Source organism: Corapipo altera, unplaced genomic scaffold (genome assembly GCF_003945725.1).
Source record: "Corapipo altera isolate COAL_440 unplaced genomic scaffold, ASM394572v1 61411, whole genome shotgun sequence".
Taxonomy (NCBI): Eukaryota; Metazoa; Chordata; class Aves; order Passeriformes; family Pipridae; genus Corapipo; species Corapipo altera.
In genome coordinates this window covers 2,459,493-2,480,866 of record NW_020884875.1, presented here as the reverse complement: position 1 = coordinate 2,480,866, position 21,374 = coordinate 2,459,493, and the positions used below count along the sequence as shown (strand labels likewise).

General features: G+C 37.4%; 1 protein-coding gene across 4 annotated transcripts; it reads left to right on the top strand.

Annotated features, from left to right (window-relative positions):
• Window positions 1-155: 155 nt before the first annotated feature.
• Window positions 156-20,256, top strand: TMEM267 (transmembrane protein 267). 4 transcript variants are annotated; one of them, XR_003526282.1, is made up of 5 exons: window positions 156-291; window positions 2,438-2,623; window positions 5,018-5,399; window positions 10,676-11,605; window positions 20,244-20,256. XR_003526282.1 is itself a non-coding variant. In XM_027634925.1 (4 exons), exons 3-4 carry the CDS (start codon window positions 5,076-5,078, stop codon window positions 11,009-11,011), a joined length of 660 nt encoding a protein of 219 aa, XP_027490726.1. In that variant the 5' UTR covers window positions 156-291; window positions 2,438-2,565; window positions 5,018-5,075; the 3' UTR covers window positions 11,012-12,695. The 4 variants fall into 4 exon arrangements, 3 of the variants coding, with proteins under 3 accessions (XP_027490726.1, XP_027490725.1, XP_027490724.1); XM_027634925.1 differs by lacking the exon at window positions 20,244-20,256 and having other exon boundaries at window positions 2,438-2,565; window positions 10,676-12,695; XM_027634924.1 differs by lacking the exons at window positions 156-291; window positions 20,244-20,256 and adding an exon at window positions 301-389 and having other exon boundaries at window positions 10,676-12,695.
• Window positions 20,257-21,374: the final 1,118 nt, after the last annotated feature.

Sequence of the window (21,374 nt, the reverse complement as noted above, 5' to 3'; positions counted from 1 at the left end):
TTATATCAGGGCAGAAGACGCTTTTCTCCCAGCGATATAACGAACTACAGCACGAACACCCAAACAACTGTTTTTAAGACACCGCCCCCCCTCGCCCTAGGAAAAACTTCTCCCTCGTAACCGGGGCGGCCATGGGAGGAGACAAGGTTGATGCGGGTCCCATGCTGCTCCGCGGCCACGCATGCTTCCTAACGCGCTTCCTACTCCGCTCCTGCTGGGATCGGGGCGGCCGGGGCGCCTTCCCCTCATGGGGTGCGGGTGCCGATGGCGGCGGCCGCGGCCGCGCTCCAGGTGGGATCCGGGGCGGGCTGGGCACGGGCGGCGGCGGCGGCTCCCAGCCCCGTCACCCCTCGGGGGCTCCGGGCTCCCCTCACACTCCGGGTTTTCAGGTTAATTTCCTGCCGGGTTAAATTTAGTTAGTTTTTCGGCGTCTTGGTAAATCCTACGTGTTCCTTCTGGGCTTTTGTCCTTTCCCACCCTCCAGCCTCAACAGTAGATTATAATTATCTGACCCAAAAATACTTGCATTGCCAGGTCTTCATAGATTGTCTTAGGCTGGGATCTCCTTTTCCATGAGTTAATATGCTTAACGTTTGAGCTGATGTCTTAAATGGTAATTCTACGTCATGCAGTTTTTAATATAAATTAACATCCAATATCAAATATTAAAGTTTTTAGGAGATAATAGAGTTTTAAGGGGCTGCAGTCTTTTGACTTCTTGCATAAAGTCGAAATAATTCTGCTGGTTGACATGGTGGTGTTCGGTCACAGGTTGGACTCAGTGGCCCCAAAGGTCTTTTCGGACCTAATTGGTTCTGTGATTCTGTCATTTTATGCATTAAATACCTATACGTTTTCCCATACCTCATAACGTCTTGCAAAACTGGAGAAAAAATTGGGGAGAGCAGTATTTCTAAGTGATAGTTTTAGCCATTGGAATTTCGTTTTGCTCATACAGCATGAGTTGAAAGGCCTCTTAGTGTCGTCTCTTTTCCCCAAAAGCATATTTACAGTTTTGATGTAAATATATTGTGTCACTAATTTAAAGTGTTAAGTGTGCGTTTGCTAAAGTATTATTGGTAACTTTCTTAAATTACATTAAACATATCAGCAAAATTGCATTTTGAGGGTGTAGGCATAGATTATGTATAGTGCTTTATCTCATATAAAAATGACACGAAAAATCACAACTCTAGGCAGTGTTACTCTGTCAGCTTTTGTGTTTTATGTGAAACCAACATAAAGCTTCCCTTCAGCATGTTAACTGGACTGACTACCCAGTTTAAGCATTCCTGTGTGAATTATTTCCCAATTTTATGTTTTAACAGGAATGTAAATTCCATCAATATGCTTTCTGAAATTTATAGGATAGAAAAACATATGACACTTTATTGTGATATTTTGTAAAAAGCTTGAAAATCATAACTTTTCAGACAAAAAAAGTTTCTAGTTCTACATTAAATTTATCATTTCAGAAAAAAAGGGTTTCTAGGTTTACATTAAATGTGTCATTTTAAAGATTATTTTGGTTGAACAGAGTTTTGCCTTTTCTAGTCTGATTTCACTCTTAATTTGCAGAATATTTATAGTTAATGTTGTTGTGCCTGGGAATGTGACTTGATTTTTATACATTTTTTTTTTTCTAAAACGGTGGCAGAAATAGGCTGTTTAAAAACAACATTTGGACATGGCTCTTCACTGAGGTCAACCTGAAGCCAGTTTTGCATCCTGTTTTTCATTCTGTATGAAAGAAACCCATTCACATACAATAGTTCTTGTCCAGTTGGCATTATTACCTTTATTTCATGATAGATAATTCTCAAATCATACTCATTTGGGATTTTTAAAGTCTGTAGTGTTACTTGTCTTGTGTACTTTATGCACATGGTAATACTTTTCATAGCAAAACAGTGTAAGTCTAACACCAAATTGACACAGATTTCTGTTGCTGTTTCAACCTATAGATCTCTGTTTATCTATTCCAAGGCCACTTGCTAATGGGGTGAAATTAAAAAACAGATCCCCGATTGTGACTCATAAATGTTTCATTATGTGGGAATCTTTCAGGCACAAGAAGGGATCTGTTAAAATAGATTGCTCTATATTTTGAAAGGCAGTTACTTAAAAGACAGGAAGTGTTCTTTTCTGAGTTTACCACTCTGGGGTTTATTATCTTTTATTTATTATTGTGTTCTGTCTTTATGTGTACTCTTCTCTTGTTTTATGGTCTTTTTTTCCTGCTTTCTTTAACAGCAATTCAAAGCCCTAGCTGGAAGTTGCTTTTAGCTCAATTATATTTGTTCATGAATGAATTAAATATATGTTTATCCTTTCTGGGTTTTTTTTACTATTGTTCAGATTTCGTGTGTGTTTTGTAAAACGTCTGAAGAGCTTTGTGTAGTATCAGTCTTACTGCTGCCGTGTTTGTGTTATTTAGAATGGAACAAATGGTGTTTGGTATTTGCTGCTTTGGACTGGGCAGACTGGATTCAGAAAGCACAGAGGCTCAACTCTGAGGCAGAGACCACATCTGCTACTGGAATAAGGCACTTGCAGTGGAAAAAAGTATGTCCTCCTAGTCCCAGGATAAGTTTGATTTTGAATACCGGTGTGCTTTTTAAAGGTATGTTGCTGCATCACCTCTGCACAGATTGGATTCTTACACAGATTATTATGGTAATTTTAAGCGAAATCCAATAAGACATGGTGGTTATATAGAAGAAACATTTGTGAGGAGATCACCATTTTTTCTTTAAAATGGAAGTTATTCAGAAATCTACTGTAAAGTCATCCAGCAGAAAATTGCACTTACAGTGTTTCAGGAAATATTTTGTGTCTACACGTTCATTCAGAAGAGGCACAGTCATGGTTAACAGATGCTAAACTTGACCTACTTTTTTTCATCTCTGTACACAGACTATGTATTACTCATGTTTTGCCGCGGTCCGAATGGGGGGAAGGGGCCGTGGCACAGCACGGGTTCAGGATCCAAGGTAGGGTGCAGGTAGAATGCTTTATTCAAGCGTGCACGCGATTTTTTGTCAGCTCAGGAGGGGGAAGGGCCAAAACATGGGGCGGAGAATGGGACAGACAAGCGGGGGAACGAATCAGGATAGGGACACGGGCAAAAGGGTGAGAGGCGTAGGAGGAACCGGGGAAGGAAAGGGCGAATGGGGGCTGTCTCCTCTCTGCAGCTTCTCCAGCCAACCAGCAGAGAAACAGGGAAGCAGGGAAGTGAACAAGCCTGGGCATGCCCGGGAGATATAAATTCTGGGGAAACATACAATGTGTATATACATAATAACTGTAAAGTCTGCGTCATAAAGTCCTTTCAATCGCTGTACATATTTTTCCACTTCTGAAATCGTTCCCATTCTGATTCTTGGTCCTCGACAATGCTTTCTTCTCTTTTTTTTTTTAATGTTTTTCACAGAAATGATTCAGCGGGCTTTTTTTTTTTCTATAAAGGTGCCAGCAGTCATGTCTTGCAGATAATTCTACAATAAGCAGGCATGGAAATAGTTTGGAAGAAACAGCTTATATTTTCTGAGACTTAAAATCAATAATATGTTTAAAATCATAAACTGTTATGTGTCACCATTGTTATTCGTTTTCAGAGGAATTCTAATACAGTTACAAAAAGTGCCTTTAGAGTAAAAGTTTACCTAATAGAACTGTATGAAGACAGATTATCAAGGTTTAATGTAGTGCACAAAAATGGCAAATTCATGGGAAGAATCCATTTTTAGATAGGATATAGGCTTCAAAACTGTGGTCTATCCCTATGACTCCCCAAAAAGACTAGCATAGCAGTTAGAACAGGAAGAATTGGTACTGTCCTTCAAAGACAGCTTTTCAGTATGTTTAATGTAACAAAGCTAGGGAATACTTCATTAACATGAGGACTTTTTTTTCAAAAGTGTTCTTTTTAATGTTATCATGTAAATGAGTACTGTATTTTTGTAATCCAGGTATCCTATAGTTGTTTTGGGGGAATGAGATGGAGATCTTTAAGATCTTTAATTATTTTTGGAATTTCTTTTGAGGTGTTAATTAGTTAAGGTAAGTAATTATTCCCAAGAAATCACCTCTTATCAGAGGGTTTCATAAAAGTCACAAAACATAAATAGGTTCTAAGAACTTCAAAATTATTATTAATGTATATAACAATGCCGTTATTTTCAGACGGCAACTTTTGAAAAGTAAAATGACTGGGATTAGTTAATTTGCTTTTTTTTTCTCTGCAAAAAGAGAAGTTATGAAGGTAATGTGGCAGACAACACTCCTAAAACTAACAGTAGAATTTGCTGCTGGAGAGGAAAAGCATATGTAGTTTTCTCCTGTAAGCACTCGGTTTTGGTTACTTTGGTTGACTGAATGGTTGTTGTCTTTGTGTTTATCATAAATAGTGAAGATATGTAAGTGGTTCTGGTTTTCTTAAGGCTTATTCTACGTCCCAGTCTCCAAACTGAACAAGGAGTTGCTCAGGAAATTGTACAAGGGTGATAATACGTATGTTTGCAAAATATGTAAATTAAAATAGTTTGGATTATAGATTAAAAACTCGGTTTTAACAGTTGTCATATAGAGAGATCTGGGATTTTTGAGCATCAGTCCTAGGAATCATCCATATTGGGTAATCTTTTGTTGTTACATTGTGAAGTATTTAATTCAATTAATATAATGTATTTAAGACTAGAAGGAGTCTTGAAACTTATTATCATAGACGTGTTTCAAATTACTTTGTAAAATTACTTTGTAAAATTTCAGTAAGTGCAATTAGAACTTTCCATGTTATTTGTGCTTGCTCTAATTAAAACAGGACAAGTGTTTTAATTCAGAGCTGTGGTGTTCAAGTCAACAAATTAACTGAAACTAAAACTTCCCTAGGAATATTAAGTGCAAACATTGAATTTGGGGTTTTTTTATGCTCAGTTTTAGTTGTGATAAATGCTTTGTGCTAATGGATTTTTTTCTTTAATAATTTTCTTTCTGATCTCTGACATTTTCCGAACAGTGACGATACAAAGGACAATGCGCAGTGTGTGTCCTGATGACATTTGGTGTGCTGTGACATGGCTTTTGTCATGGCATCTGAGACTGAAAAGGCCCACGCTCTTCTCCAGACTTTCAGCACAGCTTCAGTTATTTCCAGTCTAGGTTTGGGGATATTCTGCTTCATAGCAGACAGACTTCTGCAGTTTTCCTTCATTCAGCAAAATGACTGGCTCCGAGCCTTCTCTGATAATGCAGTGCATGGTATACTGGGAATGTGGTCCTGGGCCATAGTAATTGGACTCAGGAAGAAAAGTGACTTCACTGAGGTCACTTTGGCTGGCTTCCTCGCCTCTGTCATTGACGTGGACCACTTCTTTCTTGCTGGATCCCTCTCCTTAAAGGTAAGTCAATAGATCAGTAATTTATTTCTTTTATTTCTTCGTCACTGCTTACTTCATTGTCCTAAACACGAAAGTTAGATGTATGGAATTATATGCAGGTTTTATGATTTTAAAAGCCATAAAATATTCTATTGTTCGGTTTCTGCTATTTAGAAAAAGAGTTCTGAAAGCTGTACATGCTATCCTATGTGTATCATGTAGTTGCTTTGTTACCCAAGTTAAGCAGTTAAGTGTTGCCTTGCACGCTTTTGTGTATAAAGTGGATTATTTCATTTCTGTTTACAGTAAGGGTTAGAAATATCTGAAATGTGAGGCAGAACTATCTGCAAAGTAGATGATAGAGCTGCTGTTTGATTTCATTCAGTCTTTCTGAGTAATACGTTTGGATGCCATACACAGTCACCATCACAGTGAAAATGCGTTCCCTCCCAGGAACCCCCTGTGTTTCAGTCCATTCCCATTGCCTCTTGCTCTGACAGTGGGTACCAGGAGCCTGGCTCTGTTCTCTTTATGCCCACTCTTCAACTTAGTTGATTAATGGATCCTATACTGTTAACATTATGGAGTAGAATTTAAATGTCTTAATTATTCTCATGTTTATTTTCTTGTTTTAAAATCAGTAAATGCAAGTAATGAATGATTGGCTGTTAGAAAGTATTATTGAAATTGTACTGCTGCTTCTTGCATTTGAAATGATTACCAGTATTTTTTTCTTAATTGTGAACACTAGATGTCTCTCTTCACCGATATCTGTTTGGAAAATTGAGTATTGAATTGTATCATGGAACTGGGAGGTGACCTGTCTCTTTGCTGCTTTCAGTGAGGCAAGGTTAAATATTCTTACACTTTCCATGATGGAGAACGTTTGTGTATCTGAAACACAGTAAATTATTAATTTATTAATTAATTATTGTAAATTATTAATTAAATTATTGTAATTTCATGAATTAATTTGTTCCTGTGTTATTTCAATTCCCAAGCAGCTAGCAATTCATTTTCTAATCCAGGCTACTGTTGTTGACATTTAGATCTTGTTTTCTTATTCTTTAAGGTTTTTCTGCAAAAGACAGCTAATTTCTCTGGTCTCCCTCAAAATGTTTTTCACATCAGAAACACACAGTGTGGACAGTAGAATCATAGTCCTTTCAGTAGCCAAACTTATTTAGCTGAGGTAAGGAGAAAACAAGAAGTCCAAAGGATTTTTCGAAGTGATTTGCCTACAGACTCCTTCCTTTTCCATATGTTAACTGGGCTAATAAACAATGTTTAAAAAACATGTAAAAAACTGTAAAACATATCCAGTGTAGGTCCCTTAACTCTTAGAGCAGTAACAGCATGACAACTTGCAAGCCATTATGCTTTACAAAAACTCTAAATTAAAGTAACTTTCAAAAAAAATTGTACAGGGCTGGATTTATGTTTTCTAAACCTCATACTATTTTTCTCCTCTCCCCTGGATTGCCTTTTGCCTGAATTATCTTCAGGGTCCCGTCCCAAACTATGAGTAGTATTTTAGGTGAGACTTCTTATGAGCCAAATAGCATAGATTAATTCCTTTCAGTGGCACACAGATACAACACTTTTGTCTTTTTGAAAAGGAAAAAAATCACTTGTTACAAGTTCTACGTCTTCTTGCAGTGCCATCAGTCTCTTTGGTTTGTGATGTAAGGTAATCCCCATAAACTTTTCTGCAGTGTGCTGTCTGGCAAGCTAGATCTGATTGTAATGTGTGATTTTTCTTTCCTCAGTTTAATATGATGCACCTCTCAGTTTCATGTTAATTTCAGGCTAGTTCCTATGTAATTTATTACTTCATGGGATACTTTTTTACTATGTATTTGTTAGTTACAGTCCCATTCTTTGTCTTTAAATTGCAAGATTGAGAGTAATGGATTTATGACACTACAATGTTTACTGCTTATGCAACACATTACTAATCAATTAAGAAGTCTAATTAACTAACCACACCACTATTACTAATTTGTAACAATAGTACTTTTCACATTACTCTACACAATTACCTATAAATCTCTTTATCATCACTTTTAAATCTGATGACAGATTAACTTCTTTAACCTTTCTGTGCAGCGTAAGGCAGTATTGCCTTCTGCCTCCACTTGCTACCTTCACACTACTCCAGTCACCTACTTCTGTTCCTGCTGACGCAGCTCACTACCTGGATTGTGTGGCCATTGGTCTGTTTTTCATGGCCATCATTATTTTTCTGGAGTATTCAGGGTAAATAGTCACCTGCGGTATTTATATGTTTGCTCTAATAAATACTTGTGTACCAAGTACCATGTGATCTGCCCTTTTGCCCACATTATTTTTGCAGCAAGTATGAAATCTACAAGAACTTCACTACTTGGAATTTTTAGTTCTTTTGTGTTCCATGTGCTTTGTACTGTGCACCTGAGTGTAGAAGAATCAAGGAATCACTGTTTGAAGAATCTCTTTCACTGACTGACCCTAAAGGTGATAGGTACTGCAGCCTGTCATCAGTCAGGATTGCTGATACACCATGAGGGCTGTTCCCAGTGTCCCCCAGGATTATAGCCTAGACGCTCATGTTGCAGAACAGGCTTGCAGAAATTGCTGTATTGCTACTGAAGACTCTGAAAGTGTAGAAAATGCAGTTGGTGGCAAACAGGATTGTACCAGCAAATATACATAACACAGGTGGTTAATGTGCCACTGCTGATCAACATGGACTGAACAGGGGCATTTCTGGAACTGGAGAATAAGCTTTGCACAAACACAAATAATATAGTGTTGAATATGACGCTGTATTGTTCACATTATTACTATAATATAACTATATATGTTACATTGAATGTGTTACTATAAAATAAGGACTTCAGGCTTGTGAAGAGTCAGAGGATATGCCCGAGGGAGCCTGTAGGGTTACTTAACATCCATGGTGTTACTGTGAGCAAAGAGTTTGCTCACAGTTCTCCTGCATGTGATTATTGTCTCCTCTCTCCAGCTGCTCACTGCAGTGCGTGAGAGGGGCTGGAGGAGCAGGAACTTCCAGATCATCTTGCACCTGATTGAACATACAGGTTCATTTCATGGAAAAGGGCATTTGTGAATAAATTCTGTTTGCAACATTTTTCAGGCAGCTTAAGGCAGAAAATTGTGCTAACTTAAATTATTTTTTTTAAAAGATCTGTTGGTTTCTAAATGCAAACAAATCTGCCTGTTAGGAGAGTGTAACTGCTTATATTGCCAAACAGAATTACCTGTCTGTCTCTTGGGCTTGGCAACTCAAGGATGTAAGTGTTCCTCTAGTCACAGAATGTAAAAGTGGAAACAGACTATTCTGAGCAACTATTGCTAGGCACAGCATTTCAGAAGCCTCATAGTTGTACTGCTGTTATAAAATAGGGCTTTCTCTTGCTGAAACTGAACACACAGGTTGGCTGTATGAACAACCCTGCCCTCTAAAATTTGTAGGAAAAACACCTTCCCAAAACTGGATAAAGATTGGCACCAATACTGCTAAACTGGGTGTGTAAGTAACATTAAAAATATCCTTACTCACTGTGTTGCTATTGGTACCTAACATTAATAGGGCAGAGGGAAAAGACTAATTTAGACTTTGCTACTGATTTTTTCAAAGTGCAGAAATAAAGATCAGACAGTAGGCTATCTGCCAAAATGTATCACTATCCAGGTTTTTTCAGAGTTAGGCTAGTATGGACTTTTGAGGTTCTTGTTCACAGTGAGAAAAATCTGACTCTTTGCAGGGCAAGTGATAAACAATTTCACCATTGCAAGATATTTCTGTTTTAATCCATGAACAGTCTGCTTGTGTGAAACAGAAATTAAGTTGTAGAACCTTAATGAACCAACTTAAAGGTCCATAACATTAACCCAAACTTGGGTCCATAACATTAGAGTTAAAAATGGTTGAGACAGTTTGTGAGATTTTTAATCCCATCACCTGAATATGAGTCAGGGACAAACATGTGATGGGAAGCTAGTAGGGCAAAGCTTTCTGCAGGCCTTGTAATGTTGGCTTTGGTTTAAAGCAGAGGCTGTTATATTCCAAGGTAGTCCATAACTTCCCATCTCTGTACTACTTAGCTACGGCTACATCAAAGTTTCCTTTACAGAGAAGACAGGGTTCCAAGCAGTTGTCTAAATTGTGCATGAAAGCTTGATGAAGCTGTTCCAGAGTCCCACTACCAGGTACTCCTCCTGGTGAACCCTGCAACGATTAAACACAACCAAAAACTGAACAGGATAGCAATGCTCTGTTTGCTTTCTGCATTAGTTACAGTGAGGGATTGTTCAATACAACAGTGAGATACACCGTCAAGTTACATCTCTGGTGCCTTTTACAGTCCTTCCAAATGTTCACCAGTATCTGCACCTGTATAGATCTTCTAGTAATGTGCTATCGCTTCTCCCGTGCTTACAGAAAAATGAATCTACTTATTTGTCACTTATTTGTCAATAGTATCTTTAAAGATATTATTACATTTTTTTTTACAGTGTTTGAATTTGTGGCAGTGGTTCTAGCTGCTGCTAGTAAGTGCATCCACAGGATATTTTCTGAAATATGTACATTAAATTTACATTATCACTTCTTAAAAAAACGGCTAAATCAAATCTCACTAGCTAGATTAAAACTAAATATAAGACTTTCAACTAAGTTAATGTTAAACAAATAGCTGATGCAAAAAAAAAAAGTCACAAATGTTTCAGATGTGGGCTTCTGAACTTTGTTTTGCCTGTCTGTGAAGAAGACTGTCTCAAGGCAATCAAAATCCATGTAACTTTGATCCCATTTTTATTGTACTGAAAATTACTGTTCTGTTTTAAACATTGTGCAACTGAAACAACTTTACAGGTGCTAACTGTTGTAAAATACAAAATGCATTTTTAAAATAAATGCCATTAAACCATATGATTTATTTCAAGTAAAGCATATTAAATATTTCAAGTGTATTGGTTGCTTGAAGTTAAATACAAATAGTCAGTGCAGCAGATTATACAAGTTCCTGCGCACCATATGACTGTATGACAAGTAGGATACCTCATCCCTCTCCCTCCTTGTGTTGCTGTTGATAATGGGTGGTAGGATGCATGATTCATATCATACAATAGAGAGATAAGGGAGCACACAGGTCTCGTGCATAAAATAGTCATATTGTTAGTTTTGATTAACTGTAGTGAAAAGGAGTGGTTTTTCTTTGCACTTCCACTTAGTCACCTGACAGTATACCTGTAAACATCCATGAACCTTATTATACTTTTCTTTCCTGCAGGCTGCTCTGACTCTTCCACGGAGACCACTTCTTCATTGTTCTACCATGATTCCCGTTGTGGCTCTGACATTAAAGTTTATTATGCACCTTTTCAGGCTTAAGGACTCATGGTGCTTTCTTCCCTGGATGTTGTTCATATCCTGGACTTCTCATCATGTCCGTGACGGGATTCGTCATGGCCTCTGGATCTGCCCGTTTGGAAAAACTCCTCCTTTGCCATATTGGCTGTATGTGGCAATTACAGCATCTTTACCTCATCTGTGTTCATTCATCATGTATTTAACAGGCACTAGAGAATTAATGTCTATAAAACATGGAATCCACATTGATGTGTAAGAATGATGGCTTTTAAAGGCTGTTTGTATTATCTCCTGGCTGTCTATTACTGAAGGGGTTTCTTTCTGTTTCCTACACCTTCCAAGTTAGGCATTTTAAGGTTGTGGAGCCAGTTACAGCTGTGTCAGTTCCTTGTTGTCATAGAACCTATTTAATGAATGGTGATAATTTTATATCTGCACATTTCCCTTGTAAAGCATGTGATCTCCCATGATAGCTCATGCATAGCTAGCTGATTTATAAAGTTCTTAGTCTCTCTCTGTAGTAATTGCATTACTGTCATGGATTTTATTGTCATGGTGCCATTCTTCTGATCACCATTCACTTTGGATTTGTATTTTGCCTTTAGAGAATATATTTCAATCTAGATAGTATTTGTATAGCGCTTTAAAAATATAAAGTACTATATAAATGCGAAGTATTACTGGGGATTTAATAGTGTATGGCAGTTGTAAAAAAATGTTAGCCTTTTGAATTTATTTATTTGTTAAGAGTCCTGCTGGACTCTTATATTGGACTGTTTTAAAAGAAACACTCTGTATTTCACACTGTGCAGCTGTCTATGCACCTCTTCAAACCCTGCTATCATGTAGAGTTTTAGTAAATTCTGTTCCCCTGTAGTTGCTTGGTACTAAATTTGCAGATAATTACTAGCTTCATGGTTAGAAAAGAGAAGGCAGTTTGGTTATAGCATTATGATGTGTTGACCAAATTGTTTTTAATTTTTAAAAATACACTAATTATGAATACTATTGAATTTGAAACTAAGGAATTTTAGTAAATATTTAAGGGTTGTGTGAAGGCAAACATTTATTACAGTAAAACATAAGCTTTAGGGAAGATAGAAGAAAATAAAAATTGCTCAAAATGTGTTTGCTTAAAGACATTACTGTCTTACTGTACTTGTAAATGGCATTTTCCATTAAGTGCAATATCATCCTCATAATTGTTAAATAAAATGCATTATTATTATTATTATTTTTATTAATTGGGATGACTGGTCTCTCTGGTCTCTCAGTACCAGAGACCTTCTGTGGCTCTTTGCAGCACACTGTGCTAATTGTGGAAAATGTTTTACCCCTTTAAAATGTGTCTTTCCACCAAAAGAATAGTCTCCGCACTGTTTGTTCTTCATGTTAGAAACGTATGCTAATGCAAACTTGTCTGACAGTACAGTTTAGCCTTTATTATAAAATGAATAAAAGGTTTCTTTATTGGAAAGAAAATTGGAAAAGCAAAACATTCCTTAAAGGGTTATCCTCATGCCATGGATTTCTGTCTCTTATAGTGTTCCAGAAACAACATAAGAAACATCTTGCTTTAGAGCCCTCAGAGCAAGAACTGTCTTTTATGCAAAGGCATGATGGTTTACTAGAGAAGCACTGCTCATTCATTTACTTCTGTCCTGTATTTTAAACTGCAGGCTATGAATGCCAATAATGAATATATTTGGTGCAAGGAGTGAACACTGAAGTCCGTGTAGAAAATTTTCAATATTCTTGTTTCATGGTATAATATTTGTATAATTTTGTGCTTTATCCAGATTTGTTGCAAAGGGAAATGCATATAGGAACAAAGTGGAGAATTGCACTTTCTCACTTTTAGACTGTAGCTCTAGCATTTTTGGTAACTATGTGTCCACCAATGGTCCTTAAGATTGGTACTGTACTGTTCTAGCTATTTTTAAGGATCAATTAATGGGGATGTCTTCAGTAGTTTAAACCCACATATTTTCATTCTCTGTATTTCTAGCTATTTTTGTGTGAGTTTTTACAGTAATTGTTAGCTGTGTTTCAAAATACTGTTTTTTCTGGTCATGTTCTTACACCAGTTCTACGACAGCAATGGGTGAACGCCACTTGGAAATGTGTTAAGGAAAGCAGCAAGCACTTGTAATACATGACTTCTTTCCCTCTCCTTCCAAACAGGCATGGCAGTCTCGCACCTCAACCTGACATTCAGGCAACTATAGCTGACACTGGCAACTTTACAAAGTAAACAGAGATGTTGCATGTATTGCTGTAATTTGTACATAGAGTAGAGTACAAAGGAGAACTGAAAGTGTTTGTCTCACCTGTGTGTCACGGGCAGAGTGGGAGCTTCAGAAAAAGTTTATTAGTGAAGTCCCCCCCCCATTGAGTCAGGAGGCACAGAAGGGACCCTATTGCTTTCTAAACTCCTCAGAGAGGCATCTAGGTATGGCTGGATCCAGTCTTAGTCCCAAACTTTGCCAATGGTTTATGTCTAAAGGATTATACATGTGGAATTGAACCTTAATACAGCTTTGTCCCACAGAATTAAGAATGGCAATATTTATATAAAAATAAATTCTTTATTGTGATAATGATTAGACTAAAAGATCTTAACCAGAATTATTTACTACAGAGTATTGGTAGCTGTATAGTGCAGTGCAGTATTTTTGACGCAATATTGAAGTTATTATATTAAAGCAGTTCTATTGAAGCAATTATATCAAAGCTAGCAAAAGCAATTATTAAGCAGAGATTGATGTTACTCAGCCATACCAACGACTGTGAGCAAATCTCATTCTCTCAGTCTTGAGGAGTATCCTGGAGGGCCATCCCCACTCCGGGGAGGAATCCGGGGAGGAATTTTCACACACACTCCAGAAAGAGGTATGTTACAAGATCCTCAAATTAAAAAGTGGAAACTGGGCCATATGTTTCTGGGTCAGCTGTGTCAGCTCAGCATCTTTCAATCAGTTTATCAGTGGTATTACTTGGTTGTCCTATATCAGGTACTTTACCAGGTCTACCACAGCTTCACCTCACTATCAGGATGTTTAACTCTGGGACTGATGAGTCAGGCTAGTTTCAGCATTATTCCACACCAAAAGCAGCAGGACAGCCCCTTTCTCCATTCACCCGTAGCTTTGGAAAGAGGGCATTGTTGGAGTTGTTTTACCCCCACTCCAGGCAGAGCATCCTGCTACACCCTGTCACCTGGGAGATACACCTGCCTGTTACAGGTGAATGGCCTAACAATTCCTTACCGGTATTTCATGTACATTTCAAATTCACTGGTATTTTTCAACTATGCATTGATGCCTGCCATGTGTAGCAAAACCATGACAAAAATAAAACAAAATGCTAAAAACATAATGACTTCGTGCTTTACTTCATGCATTGCTACAGAGGGTAAATGTGAATGCGAAAAAGCATGTGCATTGCACAAAAGATGGTTTACAAACTCGAGCTGATGATTTTGTGCATAATGTGTGATATGTATCACTAAAATATTAGGTATTGCAATGGTTAATTTAGTATGCCAATCTAAATTTTTTTCATTTCCAGTTTTATTTTCAAGTTGAACTTAAAAAGTTGAAGTAAGTATGGGGTTTTCCTGACCTACTTTTTTTCTGTTAGAACTGTGCTGCTTTTGTTCCTGCTTTAATGGATTGCTGCTGTAAAAAGCAGGTACTAATAATTGCCAAGTTAAAGGAAAACTGTTGGAATATTTCTTCTCCCCAGTTCTGTAGAAATAAGCTAAAATTTCTCCTTATTCCCTAGAGGCCATACCAGAATGAGTGAACACATTTCCTGTCAGTTCCTATCCACTAAGTTCCAGAAAGAGAGAAAAGGGGTAAAAATTCAGTCTAAAGGAAATGTTAGTACATAATTAATGTGGAACACGTTTTTTTATTCTATCAGTTACTGTCAGTATGAAGCTAAGTGATGAAATGCATCAGAAGAGAACATTTCTGTTTAAGTAATTGAGCCAATATAAATTCTGTCAGTTATGCATATTTTTCAGGGCAGAAGAATTTTGTATTCTAAGTGTTACATATCACTTTGCATATCAGGCTTTGATCAACTGGTAATTTTGAGTCCACAAGCTAGGTTTTGCTTCACTTCTACAGGCAGACCTTGCATTGAATCAAAGGAAGAGCTGTCAGGTTTAAGTACCCTTTGCATTCATTACTGAAAAACAGGAGTAAGACTTTTCCTGAAAATAATAAATTAGTGCCTTCAGTTATTTCTTAAAATTTCCCAAATTTTACCTCCTCTGCATTGCATTATAAATTTGAATGCTGTATTGTAGAACTGTTTTCTTGTACTAAGCCCTCTATTGAAGTGAAATGGTGCTTGTATTTATATGTGTGTATGTGTTGATACATACGTTTATATGTATCAAACACTGATATTTCCTCCTGTCTTCATATATAATTCTCAGTTTGCTTAACCTAATTTTGGATTGATTTTTCCTGGGGTGAGGAGGAGTGTTTATTTCTGTGACTGGGGAACCCAGGTGTGCTACTACTTAGCAAAAAATTTAGTTCAGTGTGAAGGAAATCTTCAGAATATTGAAAACTAGAAAAGAAATTGTACTGTATTCCTTTTGATGGAAGTGTTAAGTAGATTTCTAGGCAGTTTGTAGAAACAGATTTGTTTAGTCAAAATTAATTGACCAAAACCATTTTTATTAGTAAGAGTGTTTGAAACAGTCTGTGTGAAAATGGATTTGTTTAATGAAACTGTTGCAGGGGTAATTGGCCAAGTCTCTATATGCTGTTGCTATATCCACCACAGAAACAACTCCTTTGAGCAGGGAATGTTACTGATATCTCTGGAGCTTTCCTCGTGTTGCAAGGGGAATTTAATCTTACTTTGATCTCATTTTTCTCCTTAAAAATTGCATAACATTGAGCAAGGGCTCCTGGACTGGTGTGGGGTAATTTCCTTGATCTCATTCACAACAATTTTTACAGATGAGCCAAAGAAGCTGGTAGCTGTGAGTTCTAGTACAGGAACTGCGGTAAAGAAATTAAATCAAAGATAGTAGATGTAATAATGGCATAAGGGGTTTAGAAGGTTATAATGCTGCTAGTTTCTCATTTCAGTTTATTGCCAATAATCAAAACCAACTCCTTTTTATATATTACTGCCAACAATTTAGTAGCAAATTTTGTCATGACTGCTAAAAATATGAAGTGTTTCTGGGCCAAATGAATACTGTAAGATTCAAGTAATAAGACTTTATCAGTGTATTTCCAGCAAAATCATCTGTGTCTTTTTGTTCCTTTAACTGTACATAATATGTAGATACAAGCACTCAGTTGTTTCCTAGTCTTACTGTGGAAACATGGTTATGTCTTGGGGAGTTTTGATACAGAATGCTCTAGCTAGCAAAACCTTTTAGCACAAGTAATTTTTTTTCATTAGTTCATGTAGAGAGAGATCTTTCCTTCTGCTAGACCTGTTTTGCTAAGGTGAAAATTTGAGTGATTTGCCAGCATCTTTTGGGTGAGTATTCTGTATGCCTTGTACATTAAATACAAATGAGCAAAGCAAAGGCACTTAGAACCTTGTACCATAAAAATGGACACAATTTATGTGTAATTTTTCCCAAAGTGAAAAATAATTTAACATGTTTTTGCAACATGCATCTTGCATTTAAATATGTATAAAACTATTGACCAAGCATATTTCTAGTAATTTTATATGGCTACAGAGACATCAGCAGTGTTTCTTGCACTCTCCTTGTGCTTGACTTACCTCAGGCTGGATGAAAAGCGTGGTTCAGCAGACTAAGTGGTAGACATCTGTATCATACCAAACCATCGTAAAGACCCTTTTTATTATTCAGTGTGTAGCTAGTCAGTCTGTTCAATGGTGCTTAAAATGCAATTTTTGTCTTCCTAGAACAGATGTATACTTCCAGTGTACATGCTGAATTCCATTCCAGTCATCCCAGATTGTACTAACTAGATGGTAGCTGACTGTAATTGGCATTGTAGATTGGGCTTATTTTCCTGTCATTCACATGATTTCCTATTGTTCAAAAAGGAAACTGTCTCTTCAAAGATTGTTTTATCCAGGAGATTGTTTGACATGCAAGGAAACATGAAAAAGTGAAATAACTAAAGGCAGATCTCATGAGGCACTGATTCTGTGATTGCTTCTAGACCAGTATATTCCAGTAGAGGGATGATCAGCTTTTTAAATGAATTTTAATGTTTAAAATGCAGATCAATCATTTATTGTAAAACTAGACCCTTTTATTTCTCAAAATCTGTCCAAAGCCAGGAGTTTCTCTTTGAAAGATTTCACAATTGCAGTTAGTACATTTAACATGGCTGAAATATGCAGTGCAAAATCTTTGCTTCAGTTTCCATTTCCTTGAAAAAAATAGTTTGTTCTAGCTCCAGTGTATGGGAACTTGGACTGGGAACATGAAATTTTTAAAAAACTTGCACCTCTTTCTCTCTTGAAACTAAACATAGAAGAGGCTCTACTTGGGTATCCTACAGCAGAGCTTGTACTAGGTACTGTCAGTCTCTCTTAGTGGCAATATATAAAAGCTGATCACCTGATCTTGTCATGATAAATATTTATTGCAATTAGAAGTCTCTGATACTGCTCTTCAGCACTCCCAGGGAGATGTGGGTTGTTCTCCCTGCTGCCATCTGCACACTCACTGCAAAGAAGGAGTGCTGGAGCATTAGGGAAAGCCATGGCTTGAGTATGTGCTGTATGAGGCTCCATGATTATGTAGATTCTGTGAGTGTTAAAACCGGCTTCTGTTAGAAAGAAAATCATGAGTTTCAAAAAAGGAGGGTTTTTTTCCTAATGAATTTCTGCCACTGAAAGTCTAGTTGAATGATCAAATTTCTTGAAAACTCATTTCAGATAAGAAAACCAGTTTGGCAGTGATTTGATTTACAAGTAAGTATACTCTTGCTGCTTGTTTAAAAGCAATGCATGTTGGCACATTTCTGTGGTTCTCTGTTGCCTGGATTAGCTTTGCAAAAAAGGCATTGTTTTCTTAGTTACCAAGTGTGACCATTTCCCCACTTTATAGTGAACAAAAGTTTGGAAATGATGAGTGCAACTTTTTTTGCCTTTGGCACATATTCACAAGCATTCACTTGTCACAGTTATGAAGGGTATTCAGCAGAAGATGGAAAGTGCTTAGGACTAGTCATACACTGAGCATTTAATCAGAATCTGTCCAAACTGCTTACATAGCAGGCTGTAGGTGAATCTGTGGAAGGAAGGAACTGATAGCATGAAAAAGGCTATTGAAAAACAAATAATTGAAGATAAGAGTTGCTTTGCTTTTTCCTTCACCCAGTAATTCTACCTCCCTGTCTTGCAGAAGGACTGGTCTTTTGGTGAGTTTGTTCTCGTTGCCACATAGTGTACATAAACTCCAAGCTTACGTGAAAGATTAAAGTGCACAGGTGAAGGTGAGTTGAATGATTGTAGCAGAGTGCTGTGTTCCTCCGTTAGTGGTGTGTGATACCAAGTAGGGGCGGAGGAAGAATCGCTCAAAAGGATTAATATTGACTGAAGGTAGAGAACACGTAATTTCCATGGCAGTGGTGATGCTTCATTATGACAGTATATCTCCAGTTTCCCTGGCCAGAGTTACTTTATTGATGGAGGCAGAAGCTTTAGCTTTCAGCTGAGATTCCAGGTGCTTTGGCACACTGACATTATTACTTCTACAGAGGTAATAAACATTGATGTCTCTGTGTAATGAAAAGAGCTTCTACTAAGATATTCCAAGTTTGTGCTATATCTAGACTTGGAAAAAAATGCAACAGAATACTTTTTATTGAAGATGTTGTCTGAAAACACTCATCCAGCCATGCTTACAAAGGGTGTTTGCTATTTCTGCTGACTTTCTGTCCCAAAGCAACCCATACTTGCAGGCTTTTATCCACTTCACAGAGAAGGATAGGACTTGCAGAGTGACATACAGGAGAAAATTTGGTTCTGGAGGCTTTCTGCTAGGCTTTCAAAGTCAAAATAGTTGAGCAGAGGTTTTGTGGGACTTAGATAAAATACATTTCAATGCTATCAAATGTTTTATCCCTTCATACTTTATCAAAGTAAAATTTCACTGCCATTTGTTTTCTTTTCTCCAGTCCATGACTTGTCCTTTCTTTCCTCTATCTCCATGACTCTCCTGGTGGTAGCATTTCACATTTATCTCCAACATGCTTTGCAAGAATTACCCAGGCTCACTAGGTCCCTGGTTAGTTTATAGGAGGAAAAGAGGTTTATTGTCTAAATTGAAAAAGTGGGGGAGCGGGGCCAAGAAGTCTGTTGAAAGATAAATTCTTTGAAACTGAAGAAGTAGAGCTGACTGGAGAATGTTATGATGAAATGTAGTTTTTCAAGAAAAAGCCTGCTCTAGAGAAGAGCTTGTTTCCAATTTTGTAAAGACTAGCTTGGAGTTTCATGGTTAAATGGTATATATCAGTCACTTCCTGCTAGCTGACCTAAAGTGATGAAATAGTTTGGGTTTTAAAGTTACAAAAACAGAGCAGGTTTTGCAAACAACTTTCCAACGCCAGAAAATAGGATTTGGAATAGTGATGAGGAACTAAGATACCAAAATCACTTGCCAAAGTAAATCACCTCCATGCCCCAAGTTAGTCAATAAATATAAATGTGTAGGACTCTTTTTCCATCCAGATATTTGATGGACTGGAAACCATTGGATAATTTGAAAAAAAAAAGGCATTGAGAGAGATTACAAGTAAGACAATGTGTGTAATGTCCTCTGGAGGGCACGGAACCATGCCTGGGCAGGACAGTCAGCATTTACTTGCAAGATTTGGTTTTTTGTTGAACTCAAAGACTGGATCCCTGAAGAAGCGGACAAGTTATGGTCATCCATCTTTAACTGGAAACATACAGTCAGTGGTACTTAAATGTAAATGAGATTAAACAAAACTGCACTTCAAGTGGTTAACAACATAAAAGCGATTTAAGTGCAAATTTGTACCTTTGTATTTTCGTGAATCCAATTTGCTCAAATATGTGGAGCCTTGATATGTTGGCTGTGAGATGAGCTTGGTTTGCCGTGCTGGTTTCATGCAAATGGGAAGTATTTGCTGCAGCTGAGGAATGTTTGGTGATCACATTTCTTTGAGCGGAATTCAGAACAAAAGCAGGCCAAATCCAGCAACCAAAGTCCTTCCCGGTATTAGTGAGTGAGAACCACAGAAGCAGATGTATTATTAATAGCATCCTTAATAATAATTTATTTGATCTGGGTGGCGCAGGAAGGTTTCAGTCACTCATTACATTAGCTGTTGCGAAGCGGGAAAACAGTCTGTGCCCAAGTGGTCATACAGTATAAATAGTCTGGTTTATATCATGTAGGTAACATTTAACTGTAAAAATATGAAAATTGAGGAAGCGATTCTGATCTTGTTTAAGTTCAAGTAACAGACTTTATAAATGTAGTCTGTTAGTAGTAAATTAGTAGTAATAAAGGCAAATCAGTACTTCTTTTTTCAAAATGTTGGCATTTCACATACCTCTTGGACTTGTGAAATTCATGTATATAGTATTCCAAAAAGAGAGCAGCCAAGAATAGTCACAGGCTTTTTAAAATTTTCTTTTGAATTCTCGTTAAAAGAAAATTCTTAGGTATGTTTTCCTCAGACAGTGGCATCACGGAGGAGGATAGGGGGGATCTAGATCCAATTCATGCATCGTTTTACTGTTCAAAAATTTGCTCTTTTTGTCTCCCATTGTTGGTAAAGTACATCCTTTTTCAAAATCATTGTAAATCAGATTTTCTCCAAATGAGGCAGTATAAATTAACCCAGCTGCAGCCCTGTCTCTTGTGCTTAATCTTAACACATGATGAATTTGTACACTGAAGTTCGTTTGTGCCCTTCTGTGAAAAAAAAAAAGAACTAGAAAAAGATAAAAAAGGCAAAAAAAAAGGAGGAAGCTGTTTGGGATGACCACTCCTTGCATGGTGAATTTCCCCACTTCTGCCTGACGAGCTGCCTGACAGCTCCAGAGACAGAACGAGCACTGATAGGAAATTTATGCAAGACCTTGAGGTGAAAACACACCACTCTTGTAGTAAGTGGGCCTGTTCAGAAAGGGAAGATCCTTCATTAGTGTCACCCTAACATTTCTTAGCCTGGGCTAGGAGAAGCATAAAAGTCTTGGTCTACACAGGGCTTAAAGAAACTCTGAATTCAGCTCTGAATGAGGAACCACGTATACTCTGTGAGACTAAAGAATATTGCATAGCCTTAGCGAGCAGACAAATACCTGATACCTGCCAGATGTGAGGTCATGTGAAGTTGTACAAAAGTGCTGGCCAAATAACAAAAATGTAACACGAGGGCATGATGTTTTAGAAGACAAAATTTCATTTCCTGGTATAAACGAGGGCTGCAAGAGATCATAGTTCATGGTTGGTAGTGACTTCACAAGCTACTGTAACAGTCAGTGAATTTGGGAGAGAGAATCGCATTTTTTCCCTATAAGAGTGGTGCAAGACTGCTGGTCCCCATGCGTTGGTGTAGTGTGCTGCATGTGCTCCACACAGACCCATGTTAGTATAACCTTGTCAGGAGGTT

Coding starts and splice junctions, on each gene's coding strand:
- TMEM267 (XM_027634925.1), top strand. CDS start 5,076: ATGGCTTTTGTCATGGCATCTGAGACTGAAAAGGCCCACGCTCTTCTC. Junction 5,400..10,675: donor CTGGATCCCTCTCCTTAAAG/GTAAGTCAATAG, acceptor TCTTTCCTGCAG/GCTGCTCTGACTCTTCCACG.